This window comes from Cheilinus undulatus, linkage group 7 (assembly GCF_018320785.1).
Source record: "Cheilinus undulatus linkage group 7, ASM1832078v1, whole genome shotgun sequence".
Classification (NCBI taxonomy): Eukaryota; Metazoa; Chordata; class Actinopteri; order Labriformes; family Labridae; genus Cheilinus; species Cheilinus undulatus.
The window spans coordinates 17,549,799-17,565,834 of NC_054871.1; the positions used below are offsets into that span (position 1 = coordinate 17,549,799).

Here is a 16,036-nt window from a genome sequence, read left to right on the forward strand (position 1 = left end):
CTGTGTTTGTTTGTTTGTGTTTCTGCTTCGGTCCCTGCTTCCTGTAGCTCTGCGGCGTCAACCCGCCCACCGTCGTCCTTCCCATTAGACCCAGGGAAAACACGGCCCTGCTGCCACAGCCGTGCAGAAATCCCGGCGACTGAGGTTTCCTCTTTGGACTGACTGAAGTGTTTGCTGTTTCCCACATTGTTGGAATTCAACACCAGCCTGTTTACTGGTCCCCATGTGGCTTCAGTCTCCCTCCCTCTTCCTCTCTTTTTTTTTCATCTCCAGACATACCTTTTTTTAAAAACATGGCATACATAGTGTTTGCTCCTAGTAATAAGACAGCATGCTACCAAAGAAATAACTGAAATGACCATGTTTTTGCAAGCAAATTATATTGTTCATTATGGCTACGTGCGTGTTATATAACCCTCTGGTTAACAAAAGGTGATGATTTTTTTGTAACCTTTTTTTACTGTGCAAATGTGCAGCCACACTCCTAAATCTCTCTTTGTGTTGCAGAAATTAAGAGAGTTGTTATATACTATTAATAGTCTAATCTATTGGAGCATTTTTCCACTGTGAGGTACTGTATGGGCATCAGGGACATTGTTTCATATACTTTATTTTGCAGCTGACAGTGAATCATACAATGAATCAAAGGAAATCATATACATCTCAAGGAAAAATGTTAACAAGATGATGAGGCGCATGCAAAATGAGAATCTCTTCTTTATCTTTGTTTCCTTTTTTTTTTCCACTTCCTTCCCTCGGTACAGCCAGATGGCAAAGCTCCAGCTCTGCAGTCCTCTTCATACACTCATCATATTTGATGGGCGTCCTGCTGCCGAGTTTCAAGGAGGCCATGTGTTTACGAAATGACACTTGTGACAAAAGAAAACTTCTATTTAGCAAGCCGATTCTGGGGAGGGGGTGCATGGGGGCAGCAGCATGTGTGAACAAAGATTTAGGGAATGTGCTGTATATATTGAGCTTACATAGGAGCAAGGCAGTGGGAGAAAGGTTGTGTATGTGTTGTGTGTTCGTACCAGTGAAATCCATACCGTCTCTGTTTCACACTGCTGGATTCGTGTTGTCTTTTAATCACATCCTGTACCTTTTTCATCTTTTTACTATGTTACAATACAGTTTATAAGCATTTTTGTGCATGTACCATTCCAATACAGTGAGTTTTCCACATTAATGTCACAAATATTATACATTGTTAGCTCTCCTTCGCTGATGGATTCAGTCAGGACAAACTTTTGTTTAAAAAAAATCATTTGTTGTACATTTTGCTACTGAAACAGGTTTCATTTGTTGTTTATTTGTTCTCAATATGCTATCATCTTATCCTAATATTGTCTTTGTCTTCAATGGTGAGGAATTCCCATCAAAGTTTTCCCCTTCTCTTAATACTTTAGGGAATTTTCAAACGTCGGGATGTATGGCTGTAATGCCCCAAGATTTGTTCTCCCTGAAAGAAACGATAGAGTAAGAATATATTAACTACAGAGCAACCTGGCTTTACTGGGTCTGCATTTAACTCTTAATTCATTTTAGGCTTACCAATACGCTATGCATAAAAAATATATATACTATAAATGTATATATCAATATATGCTTTGAAGCATTCCTTTGATTTAAATTTTAAAGCCATGTTCATGCATTAAAAAGCAAATTCATATTTTTGACTGCAGGGTTTAGATGCAAATCCATGGGGCATTACGTTAAAAACCATAAACATCATAAAATAGGAAATAGAAATTAAAAATGGAGGCAAAAATGAGGACGTTTAACTGGTCATTAATAACTGAAAGCTTTCTCATTTGTTGATGTGGTAAACAAAAATAGTATTTAGGATAAAAAACACAAATAATGGCAAGTGCAATGAAAAATAAAACTCATTTAAAGCAAAGTATTTTTATTCACACAAATTTAATAAGATATATAACAACCGTTTGGTCCATAAATATTTAAGGGGAAATAGTTTCTATACACCATCTTTATCAAGAAACAGGGAAACATGGACAATCTTGATAGAACACTTACTGTACTCAACTATTAACACGAAGATCAATATATAAGGTTCTTGGATTACCCAACTATATCTGAAAGAGTGCACAAATGCTTTCTATGACATCGCTGCCCCCTTTTTAACAGGATACACCATAAAAAGATCTTCGGAAATAAGATGCAAAACAGTACAAAACTAGTGAGGCGTCAAAAGGATGTGAATCAGTTAACAAAGAACACAGAGATCCTGAATTTCACAAACTTTCTCCCAAGTTATAGCATAAGGCACATAGTAGAACTGAGTTAGGCATCTACTTCAATAAGTAGATTTAGAGAACCACTTTGTTCCACAATAGAACAAATTGTGACGCTCACGATGAAATGTATCAACTCCATTTAAGATTTCTTTCTTTTCTCTCTATCTTTCAGCCAGAAGAAACATGTTTTTGGTCTGTTCAGTGGCAAGTGTCATTAAAGAAAGTATAAATATGGCCAAAACGGAGAACACATGGACAATGATTTCCCACTGGCTGCCTCTAAACAAACGACTTCGCCTTTCTGAGGTCATTTTAATGTTCGTATCAGCTCTACAAATCTAATCTGCAACGTCGCAACCATTTAATTTCTACTCCTTTCCCTTTTAAAATCACATTGTTACCCTGAGCAACATGATATAAACAATAATGCACTTTTCACTGGGCAGTATATTGTCACTGTGCAATCGGATTTAGCTGTGGATCTATGGATGCGTTTTGACTGTGGTTAATCTATGAGGCCAGCAAATCTGAAAAAGTGCTCTGTCATGAAAACAATCAAGACAACAGTGTCTGTTAACTGTTTTCCTTTTTGAATTTCTCTCACTGATTTGTGATTTCCAGATAAATTCTCTCAATGTGACTGCATTACACGTTGAACAGTTACCACTGTACAGAATGTGGAATTTGCTTGTTTTTTTCCCTCTCAATCACATTAGATATAATAATGAAGTCAAAAACATATGGAGGTTAGCATCAACCTGCCATATAAGCTGTGATGGTTGGATCCTAGTAATGAAATTTAGACGTTTTTCCATCTGACTCTGTGAGATATTTTAATGCCTGATTCCATCCAACTCAGTCTTAAAGACTGAAACATTCGGAAATAATTAAAGCCTGTTTTCTGGAGTTACCCATATACAGAACATTCGACAAGTTTATTTTCCAAATTATTCCAAAACAGAAACAAAAACAAAATCTTTAAATTTGATAGTGCGAACACAGTGCATACATATACAAGTTTCTGAGGGCAAAATATTCATGATAGTTTAAAGTTTACCAATTAAGCATAAATTAGGAAGGGCTCGTTTTAGCATAATTCAATACAAATGTACAAATAAAGTCAAATCAAATATTAAATCTAGTTTCCAGACAAGCTTCAAGTTAAGTTTTTTTTTTTCTTTCCCCGATGAATTGGTTGTGGAATCCATGAAAATTTTCTAATCCGTTCGACTTCAAAAATGTCCCATTCAAAATCAATCTCTGCAAACTGTAACTCATCTACAGACACGGCTGCCATGTGGTTTCAGATGCTACACATTAAAATGATTCCATGTGTTTTAATGTGGTCGCTGCTGTTCTTGCTCTTGTTGTTCTTGTTTGTGTACACAGTACAGCACTTTCTGTTCCAAGGAGCTGTCTCTGGTAGATTTAAAGGTGTCACTTAAAAAAATAAAATGTAGATTGACAAAAGAAAAACCAAAAAAAAAAAAAAAAACAAAACAAAGAAAACAAATCAATCAGATAAAAAAAATCAGTCTTCTAGAGATAGCTTGTTAGAAAAGGTTTGTCAAGGTAGTTTGTGAAGGGCTCCCCGAATCATGGCTGTCCAAACTAGAGGTGACGGAGGTCACTACAGTGATAGAGGGGTTTGTCAGGTCTGTTAGTGTGGCCGCGCTGGAGGGGGGGGTCAGGGCCCCACTGTCAGATGAGGGCGGAGGGAGTGAGGTGCCATCAGCCTTATCAACACCTCCATTCTCCTGTCGCAAAACGTTCCTTCTGAATTTGGCTCTTGCGTTTTGGAACCAAACCTGCAAACCAATCCCAGTGTGGCTTTTACTTTTTGTGTTTACGATTAATTTTTAAAAAGATATCAAGACATCAAGTTATCACAGCTTTTAAGGTATCAAGTTGCCCTTTTCTTAGGTCTATAAATGTTTACGTGTCAATTTTCAATACACTTTTGAGCTTATGGGGCAGATAATGAAACAGTTAGCTCCTGAACACTGAATATAATAATGTGAATTTAATTGCAAATTAAATTAATAAAGTTTAATATAAAAGAGAGCTGAATGACAACCTCTTTCATTTCACAAATAAAAGAACAAGTGCACTCTTATAATTCAACATTTCTCCTGCAGTCTTACACTTAGGTATAACTTCTCTCCTGTCTTTCCTTTAAGACAAAAATAGCATTTCAGAATCTACAAAAAATCAGATAAAACCCCGTGGATATACATCTAAAGACTAAATGGACCAAACAAAACCAAAAGTATGACTTGAATGATAATTCTGGTGTGAAATGAGAGGGAAGGGTGCAGACACAGGTATGGGGGTGATCGGATAAAAAGAGGAAATGGCTCTCAGCTTACCTGAAGAACTCTCTTAGTCAGGCCTGTTTTCTGGGCCAGCTGCTTTAAGTCCTTGGCATCCGGGTTGTGGTTGATGGCAAAGTAGGATTTCATTGTCCGCAGCTGATGGTGCTTGAAGGAGGTCCGCATGCGTTTGGTCTTCTGTGTTGGAGGGTAAGCTTGCTGGTCCCTGTCCAAGTGATCCGTGTCGTTCTCGTTACAGCCTGAGAGGGCAGAGAGCAGAGCACAGGAAGGGGTCAGAGGCCGGGAGGGATGACAGGAAAACATTTTCAGCTCTAAGCAGTCTCCTTTTCTAAAAATGTGTCCACATTGAATTTTTCTACCCAAAGAAAAAAAAAGAAAAAGCTATGATTAAGTAAGTGGCAATGAAGCAGCTCACACCACTACTATCCAGATAGCATTATTCATAAACAGGAAACTGCTTCAATCTTATTAATTTAAATAGCTTTGAAGCTTAAGTTTAAACACAATAATGTTGTCAGAGCTGTCACAATACTAGAATTTTAACATTTATGTGACAAAGGTAGAAAAAAAATATCAATGCCTGATTTGATACTGAAAGCATCATGACCAGATTTGGTCATTTCTTGCTTTTAATCAGCAAAAATTGCATACAAACTCCTGCACACTGCACTCTTTCACATTGGCAACGTATTTCTGCAATTTCAACATTGCTTTCTCTTGTGGCATATTTGGTTGAAAATCTGACTTTAAATTAATCACTTTTAAAAGCTTCCATTCTCTATGACACTACTGATGATTAAAATGACAGATGTGTCATTATTTAACATGTGGTATCAGAAAGTATCAAAGTATTCACAATTTAAACCATCCTACAAGCTACTTGTTAGGTTTTTAAGGGAACAATTGTAAGTTCAAGGGCATTTTATTAAAAACTGACTTGTAATAAGCATAAATTTTCCATTGGCTTGCTGTTTAATAGATTTCTAACAGTCCAGAAAATCCTTGAAAGAACACACAGTCTTATCTCTCCTTTGTAATAACTGTCACACATCTGAGACTGTAGTTATTGCAGTTTAAACATAATGGGGATTTTTCTTGTTTGTTTCTGAAGCAAAATGATATATTTTTACCAGCACTGGGAGCAAGCTCAATAATTTCTGCTTGTGTTTGCAAAGACTAATCGTCCTAATGGGCCTCATTTTTCAATCGCTAACAACTGCAAATGTAAAACACTTAAGAGATAGTGAAATGCAAAAATGGATCCACTACATTAAAAGCATTTTTACCTCAACAATCCAGCTGAAACTTTAAATAGCTGCATGTATGGGTATAACACTTTACACTTCACAGTTGCATCGTTTTATGCATTCTGTTTTTTTGGATTATTTTTACTGCCATGATGTAGAAAATTCCAACGCAAAATAATACTACCTAGTTAAATAATGACTAATATTAACAAAAAAAATACCATTCATAATTTTGCACTGATTTTGCTTCGTGGGTCATGGTAGTGGGCCATAAAAGGTATATTAATTATGCAAAAGAGAGAGAATTTAGCCTGCAAAAAAATGCAAAAAGATTTCTTAAATATACAGCAAGTACCTTTGATTGTATTGTCTCTTTTAAACCTAACCTTGTATAGTTATTCTAAACAAAGTATAAAATTAATCTAACCAACATTTCAACATGAGGATTCTGCAGAAAATAAATGTCTTGGTTATACTGAATAGAGTAGATAGAGAATTAATAAACTGGACTTGATATTTTTCTGTTTTATGCACTGGTAGGTGCTATGTCTTGAATTATGTGTTTTTGTTACATGAGAAATCTTCTTGCTACATTCATACACGCCATAAATAATCAATCACTGACATGTGTGTTTTTCTGTTCCAGCCCTTCCCTGGATTGTGTTTCGCTTGATATTACCCACTAGGGGTCTCTGTATCCAAACAAGACCAAACTTTACAGAGTGGTGTGCAATACTCAGTGGACCCACACCTTTTCCCCTGTGAGAACAAACATGAATGTGCTCGCTAAAGCAGAAACAAAACCTCAAACAAAACCTCAGTCTATTTGTCAGGAATATGAGCCTCCTGATGTGCAGAACGATACAATAACCTCAGCAGTCTGACAGTATTGTGAGGAGGTTATAACAGGGGTGTTTGTGATATTACAGCACAGGAAAGGGGAGACAAGAATATACAGGGATAGTCTTCCATGTTTTTCCTATGGATTTCCATTTTATACTACTCATTATTTTTTTGTTTAAATGCAGATTTGAGCATTTTAAGTCAAAAAATTACAATAACCTGAGCAGTCTGACAGTACTGTGAGGAGAGTAAAACAGGGGTGTTTGTGAATTTACAGCACAGGAAAGGAGAGACGGATATACAAGGATAGTCTTCCTTATTTTTCCTACGGATTTCCATTTCATACTATTCATTATTTTTAGTTTAAATGCAGATTTGAGTAAAAAAATACAAAAAAGTTGTGATGAACGTTTTAAAAATGAGTTAAATAACACTACATAGGCCGTAATAGGATTATCATTAAATTATTCTATGAGCTTTAAAAATCCCAAATGAAAAATGTAATATTTCCACAGGGATTTTGCTGTGTCTGTTGCATTAAACAATGAATTCAAAGCACATCTTTTTGTATTTCTTTGTGAAACTTCTTTTTTTACCTGTTTTGCTGCCTTGATTTTGACACTTTATGTTGGCATATCCTGCTTCAAAAGAAAAAATGAATATCAGTGCTGCGATTGTTTTTTTTCTATTAGGGCATCCATGAGAATTTACAATTTGCATAATCTCTTGGAATAGTGTTTACGAAAAAACAAACCAGAGGCCTTTGAGCAGGACTGTACAGTGTTGTGTTCCCTGCAGCAGGCCCCTGTGTCCGGCTCTCTTTCCCTCACTCTCTGTTTGTCCCTGAGAACTGTGCTGACCGGCGCACGGGAGGCCAGAGATTCCAACGTCACCTTCAATTAACGAAGAACAATTAACGCGCAGATTACCCTTATTCCTCCCTATTCACTGGGAACAGAGGAAACTTGGCGCACAATGACAAACTTTCTCAACCGCGCACTAATTCACAGAAAGCGACAACAAAATGGGGACGCTGCAGGGGGGTGGTGGTGCTGGTGGTGGGGGTCGAGTTATAACATTCAGCGACTCAATGCATGATTGTAGATGAAACCTAGTTTTAACAGTGGCTTATTTTCTAATAACAATTCGACTGTCTTTCAATAAAGCGCGTATAAAGCATAATAATAGCGCAGCACTTCCCTTAACTATATTAATATTTATTTTGACCTGATTTAGTCTTAATTATAAAAGTCGATGGGCATGTTGTCGGCGAGGTCAAATTTCGATCAACACACGCCACAGTTTAAAGCACGAAAACGGTGCGTAAGGCGCGTGGACAAAAGCTGCAGATCAATTAGTCCATGGCTGCGGGCGCAGAAACACGCAGGCCATGTTCACCTAGATTTGCATTGCCAACAGGACAGATGGATTCATATCATACATGTAAGGCAGACCTACTGCTGGTACTGATGGGGCTCTGAGGGGCCGCCTGCATTCAACGGCGAGGCTCTAATGGAAAAACAAATTCATTTTTTAAAACCTTATTTCATTATTATTTTTATTTTGTTTGTGAGCAATGTTCTTAACATAACTATAATTTCTACTGTGTATTTTCTGATTTTTACAATAAATTAACAAGAAAAGAGCACGAATCACGAAAGACATTGACAATAAAGCAGCAAACTGCTTCAAAACAAGAAATAAAGATTAAATGGTTTAACCTAAATAAAAAAGTAGTAATGTTTTATTTCAATGCACTTTCATAGAGCTAATAAGACGTTGAAAATTTCGTGTTTTGCTGCCATTGCTCATGGGGCTGCCCCCTGCAAAATATTAGGGCTAAGCGTCAAAGGCTACAGCTACTTTTGCAACAAGCTAGCAAAAGAGAAGGAAAGAAAAAGGGGGAGACCATATTTAGAGAAATAACGTTTTTTTAGGATGTAACGTGTGCCTGCTCTTCATATGAGCTCCTACTTTGACATGCTGCCCTACCTGTGTTGTAGCTCGGTATATCTATCCCCATGGCCGGGCTCTTCCTCTTCCGCGGCCTCCCTTTCTGTGCAGTCCCCGTGCCGTTGAAGTAGGGCAGGGTGAGGCCGCCGCCCTTGGCTGCCAGCTCGGCGAAGTTGAGCTGTGGGTGGTAGTCCGGTCCCTGCACCAGCGTCTCGAAGTGGAGCCGGCAGTACACCAGGCTGTCCTTCATCCCGAAGTGGTCGCCCGTGGTCAGCGTCTTGTTGCAAGTGGTGCACGTGAAACAGCTCAGATGGTACACCGACTCTCGCGCCCGCATCACCATCTCCGAGGCCGATATCCCGAGGTGGCAGCGCGCGCACCTCTGCACGGAGAACCTTCTGGAACAGACACATCGTCAAGACACCTCATACACGGAGACCAGATGGGACAAACACAACAGTAAGGGCTAGGCAGGAGTAACAACAAATCTACACTGGCATGTCCCATGCTGAATTTGGCTTGTGAGGTTTTGGCACTTACACTTTTTATTTAAAAAAAAGTTTTTTTTTATGTAAAACTGACATAGCTTTGATGCTAAACTAGTAGGTACATCAAAGAGCATTTAAGCTAATAGACTGTAGCAACACCTGGCCTACAACAACACGAGTAGGCCACATTTTCTTTAGTTAAAAATATTTTAACTGTATAATGTTTCTTTCTGTTGTACAAGTTTTTTCACGGCTTTAGCAATAAAATATAAAATCTGTTAACTTTAAACACAGAGATTAAGAGGGAAAATTGAAGCACGTGTGACGCATTAAAATATTAAGATAGCTAGCACATTTGGAACTAACAGCATTTATTTTCTTAAATTGTCTTTTTATTCAATGTCGTGAATTGTAATCAATATTCTGGTTGGTGCATGGTTTGAATAATGTGTGTGATTTTTTTAAAATTACAGCATATTTTCCAGTAGTTACTTTCCATAGCAGAGCAGTATAGCTGCTAGCACAAGCCATTTAGCCTGGGTGAAATGTTTTCAAACAGTAAAAATGAAGGCTAAAAAGGCATTCTCCGTTGTTTTTTAAAGATTTACGCACTCAGACTTCTCATGTATTACATTGAAAGCCTTGACAATATTGTGTGTGAAATACAAATAAATACCATGATTATTTTCGTATCATTATTTCTTTGTAATTAAAACCAGGCAGGGGGCCTTGAGTGACTGGTGTGATTTTATACAGACGAGAAAAGACCTAATTGGATTAAAAGCCTTCAGCATGATTCACATTGAACAATCACAGACTGCTGAGCCCAGAATAACGGTGTCTATACAGAGGGTATTTTGTCAAAAATGTTTACGTTTGTAAGGCAGTTTTCCGTTTGAAACAAAATGGACCAATTTGTGCGTGGAAGGCTGCGCGCGCGCGTGCGTGCGTGTATGCGTCACACTGGCTACGAAATGTAGGTGAATGAAGAACCTTCATTTTTCTTACCTGTAGTAGTCCTCCTTGCAATAGATACTCCCATCCTTGGCAAAACACGTTAGCTCCGACTCCAGCGCGAGTTTACATTCACAGCATTTAAGACACCGCAGGTGCCACTGTTTGTCCACGGCCAGGAGGTAGTATCTATCCGAAATCTTTCCACCACAGCCGGCACACAGAGCAGGCTTCTCCGGGCTCATGGAAGGCATGGTCTGAGGCAGGGAGAGAGAGGAGAGCTGAAGGAGACCGTAGTTGGAGGTCTTACAGAGACCACTGGGGAAGTGTTGGTGAGTTTATGTTATGATGAAGGCAATGAAATTCATGTTTGTTTTTCATCTGTCAAGACGAGGCCTTCAACAGAGACTTTAACACGATACTAAACAAATGCAGACTCGGTGTGGTCACAGGCCCTCCCGAAGAAAGGAGAAGCCACAATCTATGACACAGCTCTGAAATAAACTCCCCTTCCAGGAGGATTTAAAGATACCACTAAGATGCATTTTCTGTTTTTTAAAACTGAACTCTAGGTTAAGACAAGGAAACAAAATATAGAAAATTATATGTCCATTTAGAAATGAAAGCTACTTGTTTAATAAAATTGAAAAAAAAAAAAACAGAAGATATAGGCTGATGATAATAAAAAAAAAATAAAAATACTGATCCTGCTTGTTTTTTCTTTTATGTGTAGTGATGCAGTATCCAAACTAGAATGACTAAATCTGCTATAAAACAAAATTTTATGGGTGCAATGCAAGAAAATTATCTCAAGAAAATTGTTGTGATTTTACTGTAATTTGCATTAAGATGCAAATCAATTTGTTGCCAGTTATTTTTTAATTTTTAAGCAAATTCATAAACTTTGAAAACTATGATATACAAACTTTTAATTATAAATTCTCTATTCCACTGATATTTTTGTTTTGTTAGACTCATTTGTTCCATTACTGGATAAGAAGTAGGCTAACTCCTCACTTGTCTCCTTCTCGCCCCAGGCAGCCGTAAACTTCTCCACAGAGGAGCACCACAGTCGTCGCTAGGATAAATTCTAACACACATTTAAACACAGGTCCACCGAACTCTTACCGATTCTCTCCCGTTCAGCTGCATGCCCTTCGCCAGGCGCGACTCCGTCTTCGACCTCCTCTCCATCTCCTCCATGATCCCTTGGATGTGATCCCCGGAGATCCCGTGGAAAAGCATGGCTCCCGGTCCTGGACGCAACGTGCAACTGCCTGGCTCTGTCTTGCAGCCCACAACTTCCATATACTGTACTGCAGCGCTGCGCCCCGCTCTCTCAGCGCATCCAAACGGGCTCTTGGAGAGGCAACACAACACCAACACGACCCCCAGAGACTCCGATCAGCTCCTCCACACAGTGCAAAGGCAACTGGAAGAAAAAAAGGAACAAAAAAAAAAAAAACCTACAACATGGGTAGAACAGGAGAAGTGGTGCGAATGGAAATGCACCAGCTTTTTTTCCTTCTGCCCGTGAACGCCTCTCCTCCAGGAAAAATATATAGTCCAAATGATGCGACAAACCGGTGTGCAAGTGGAAGAAGAAGAAGTAGTGAAGTGGGGAGGGAGGAGGGGAGGGGGCTACAGTGTGAACACTCGCCAAAAATAATGACACAAAGTTTTTGTTGTTTCTTATTTAAAAGTGATTTCTCTCTCTCCCGGTTTTCCCAGTCAGGGTTCCTCAGTGCTCGGAGGTCAGGTTGGGACTGCCTGGATTTGAGAACCGTGTCCTATTTGTGAAGAGCCCGCAAAGCCTGCCCAGTCTGAATAATTTGGTAGGAGGAGTTCCCCTCTCCCTCTCTCCCTCTCCCTCACTCTCTCGCTTTCTCTATCGCCACTGACTGATTTCTATTCACCAACAAAGAGCTGTCACTCTTCCCTCAAAAACGACACATTTGAGCAGTGAGGAGGGCCACTATTTTATTATATTGACATTTTTATTACTTTTAATCCCCCATGTGTAAAGGCATGCACTGAAGGGGCTCAAAGTCATTTTAATTTAATTTTCTTATTTATTTGACGTCCTGAGCATCATTTATCATTTGTTGTGCTTTTAAAAGTATTTAACATTGCATGTAAAAGGCTTAGAAATAGAGATGGCCTAGTTTAGTTCACATTTTCAAGAACTCTATGAAGATGATCCATGGTTTAATTTGGAGTTATAGATTCTGTATTTTAAAAAGACACTTAGTTTTTTTAATTCACTCCTCTTTAAGTGTTTTGGGAGCTGAAATACTATTATAGCTGTGTTTGTGTGGTATAAATGTATTGTTTGGGGCGGGGCAGTGATCAGTGAGAGGTTAGGAGGCGGGGACAGATTGCATTTAACATCTTTTAATTTTTTGCCATGATTTTTTAAAATTCAAGTCATCTGTGCCGTTAAAATTCTGCATTATATGATATACTAGCTACATGCTATAGCATATTCAATATGATCATTTCTTAACAGCTGTTTTCCTTTGATTGGTTGATCCCCTAGTTAGCACAGAACATACTTCGTTTGGTGGTGGAGAAGCACCATTATTTTTAGATAAAATTAGGCTAAATAGCCTTTTTGAACGCAGAATCATTTATGTCTCCATTCAGTTCTTTAGCTATTACATAGGATGTATCCATTAATGCTATTAAAGGAAGGATACGTGCATTTTCTCCTCTCGTGAAATTCTGTTTATCTGCAGAAGAATGAGATCTTCAGCAGAGCTTTGGATATGTTAATTTATTTTATAGGTTCTGCTAAAAGCACATGTAAAGCAGCAGATTTAAAGCAAAAACACTCGTTTTTAAAATTCCTCATAGCTGACTTCATATAATCTGTGTCATGGAGGCGACGGTGAGGCTACACTAAAGATGTGTGTCAGATTTAAAGGGTGTGAAAGCTACTATAAAAAGGTGCAGACTGAAAGGCTTTACTGTCCTCCTCACAGGCCAAATATGGTGACAACAAACCAAAGAAATAAAGCAGCTCCACGTCTGTATTTTGACCAGCATACAACACAGGCCTTCACTTTGGTAAAAATCCCGATAATGTGCTCAATGGCTGGGGAAAAAAAAATCTCTCCAAAACAAAAGAATAACTCTGGCTGAAGCTGTGACGCGCTTTTGCTCCCATTAATAGATTTACTGAGGCTCAGGGGGGTGTGTGTGTGTGTGTGTGTGCAGGTGTGGATGCTTCATCTCAAGACGTGTTACATTATCATGTGCACCCCACCACCACCACCACCACCAGCAGCAGCAGCAGCAGCACCCCGCCTCCCTCCACTCCCAACCCCCCCACCATGAAGTTGTGTTGACTTTAATTGGAGGCCCCTTGATAACAGCGCTATGAGACGAGGCTTGAACCCTTCTTTCCTTCCTCTCACTCCTGCACATGAACGGACGGCTGGACCAGCAAAAGCATATCCATTTACGTCCCAAAGAGACGCAAAAAGGCACGCGGGGTTTATTTCACCTGGACAAAGACGCCCTGAGAAGAGAGATCAACACATGCAGCTCTGTGATCCGTCTCCTTCACCAAAAACAAAAACAGACTACTCCTAAATGTCAGAAGTGGATTTATTCAGATTGTAAAATGTGAATCGGTGCGTCTATCATATCGTTAATGTCGATAAAGAGTTGTGTTTTGACCCGTTGCCTCCAGCAGTGACATTTCATTTGACTGAAGAGGCTTTAACAATGTGTCAGTGAACAGCAAGGGGCTGAGGGATTCACGTCTTTTGTGCTCTCGTTTTGTTTGGCTTCCTTTGTATCTAATGAGGATATTAGCTGAAAATAAACATACAATTATCTGTTTAATTTTTTGGGAGTATTTTTAATTGAAAATCTGCACGTGAACCAAACCCCATCGACTAAATCACGCCTTCACATAAAGACCAAAAATAACAATAATAATAAAGAAACCTGAAGTTCTTTCCTGAAACAATTTCTAAACATGCCTATTTATTTAAGCTAACTGGGGCTGTATGTTACAAATCACATTTAATTAGCTGCTTTTAGTTAATAGAATTAGACGCTTATTTTTCAGACGTCATTTTTTTTCTTGAGTTAATGAGAATAATTGGCCCTAGTTATTAGATTTATGAAATTTTAAGACCAAAATATGGCCATAAAAACACATTATTATCGCTGCGTATTTTTACGAATTCAACTGAGCTTCCTTTCAAACCTTTTTAAAAATTAAATAAAGAAAAGTGTTAACTGCCATGTTGGAAAATGGCGTGAACAGCCAGGTTGGCTCGATGGGCCACCCACTTTACACATTTAAAACGAAAGAAATAAAAAAAACATCTCATCTAATTCCAAAATCATAAGAAAATAAGATGAGCGTAATTTGGATCAGGGCGTCATATTTATCACCTCCACAACTGGCACGATTTTGATACCATGTAAACCACTATGATATTTACGCCTTTAATTGTTCTGTTAATGTAAAAGTATTATTTTAAAACGTTCGTTAAATATAAAAATTCTAGGATTTGTAACATTTTTTATTGACTTCATCCTTTATCTCGCTTATTATCTTCTGTCGTTGTCTTTATCCTGCAGCAGATTCGTCGCGCATTACTTCACACGCTCCCCGTTTCTGACTAAAAAAGTGCCCTAAACGTGATAAATTTCCCTCAAAAATGCATTTAAAAACGGCTCCAACTTACCTGAGGTTGAGTGAGATCCTTGTGTCGCGTGCAGGCTGGGCAGATCCGGACTGCGCGCGCGGTGCAGAGGAGAGGCAGGAGGAGACGCTGCCGGTAGATGGGGGCTGTTCCTCGTTTCTGAGCTCACACTTGGAGTTGGAGCGTCAATTAAAACACAAGACATTTAAATATTCCTCTCCCGTATTCAGGCAGGCAGGGCTCGGCACGGCACTGCACAGCGCGCGCACAATAACGCACAGAAGAACGGAAAGGCACGAGCCAATGGCCTCCTCAGCATGCAGGTTATTCACTGTGTGATGGAAATTAAATAAGGTTTAACTAATCTGGAGTCAGTGCTCGCCTAAATTACGATTATCTTCAGCAATTCGAAGGAATATTTCAATTTAACCAGATATTTTCCCCTTTAATCTCCACGTTTGCCTTTGGCTTTGTTTCCTTTTCAACTACGTATGATTGCAGATCAAAAGTTTATTTTAACCGCTTCAGAGGCGAGTAAAACGCATTTTGCAAACAAAGTTGTGCGTGGTTTCAAACGTGGATATCTCTTAAAAATCAGAAACAAAATATTCCATCACTTATCCTATCATATGTAGCTTACATTAAATAAGATTTTCACTAGTGGGAGAGCTAAGGTTTGTGTGAATAAATAATTAGAGGTCTATAGTCAAACTAGATTAGTCAGTCTGACAAAGATCAGGTAGAACGCAAAGCCTGTTGAACGAATTCAGTGCGAATTTTAAAAAAAGTATTTTAATTTCGCGTATTTTAACCGTCTTTACTCAGTCTGCAAGCAGTAGCCCACAGCCAAATAGATATTGAAAAAAAACTTTATTAAAACAGTTCAAACGAACAAACTGATATATGTAAGAATAATTCAAATATTTATATTTTATTGGTTCATGAATCCTTGGATTTTCTCCATTTTTTACACTTAAAATTGATAGACACTTAGAAAATAGCAAAAACATTACATTTTCAAATACTGAATTTCCCCTGAACTGTGATGTGCACCTCCCCATCTTTGCTTATTGGATTTTATTGACTCAAAATAAATTCAGCATTAAGTGTATTTAGTCAGGTGACATTATGAACATATTTGAACCAAGGTTGCAGCATATCATGTGTAAGGAAATTTCCCTCTATTTTATTATGCTGCAGTTTTTTCATTTGGGTACACTTGAAGAAGAGCTGATTATACCACCACCCTTTAAAACTAGCCTATATATTCTCACCTTAGGTGATAAAACAGTC

General features: G+C 38.5%; 1 protein-coding gene across 4 annotated transcripts; it reads right to left on the minus strand.

The window, feature by feature from the left end:
• Positions 1-626: 626 nt before the first annotated feature.
• On the minus strand, positions 627-14,884 carry lhx9 (LIM homeobox 9). Of its 4 annotated transcripts, XM_041790631.1 has the most exons (6): positions 14,786-14,884; positions 11,205-11,508; positions 10,131-10,333; positions 8,674-9,032; positions 4,628-4,830; positions 1,995-4,066 (listed from the first exon to the last, which is right to left on the minus strand). In XM_041790631.1, exons 2-6 carry the CDS (start codon positions 11,382-11,384, stop codon positions 3,812-3,814), a joined length of 1,200 nt encoding a protein of 399 aa, XP_041646565.1. In that variant the 5' UTR covers positions 11,385-11,508; positions 14,786-14,884; the 3' UTR covers positions 1,995-3,811. The 4 variants fall into 4 exon arrangements, with proteins under 4 accessions (XP_041646567.1, XP_041646565.1, XP_041646566.1 ...); XM_041790633.1 differs by lacking the exons at positions 1,995-4,066; positions 14,786-14,884 and adding an exon at positions 627-1,462 and having other exon boundaries at positions 11,205-11,814; XM_041790632.1 differs by lacking the exon at positions 14,786-14,884 and having other exon boundaries at positions 8,674-9,029; positions 11,205-11,814.
• Positions 14,885-16,036: the final 1,152 nt, after the last annotated feature.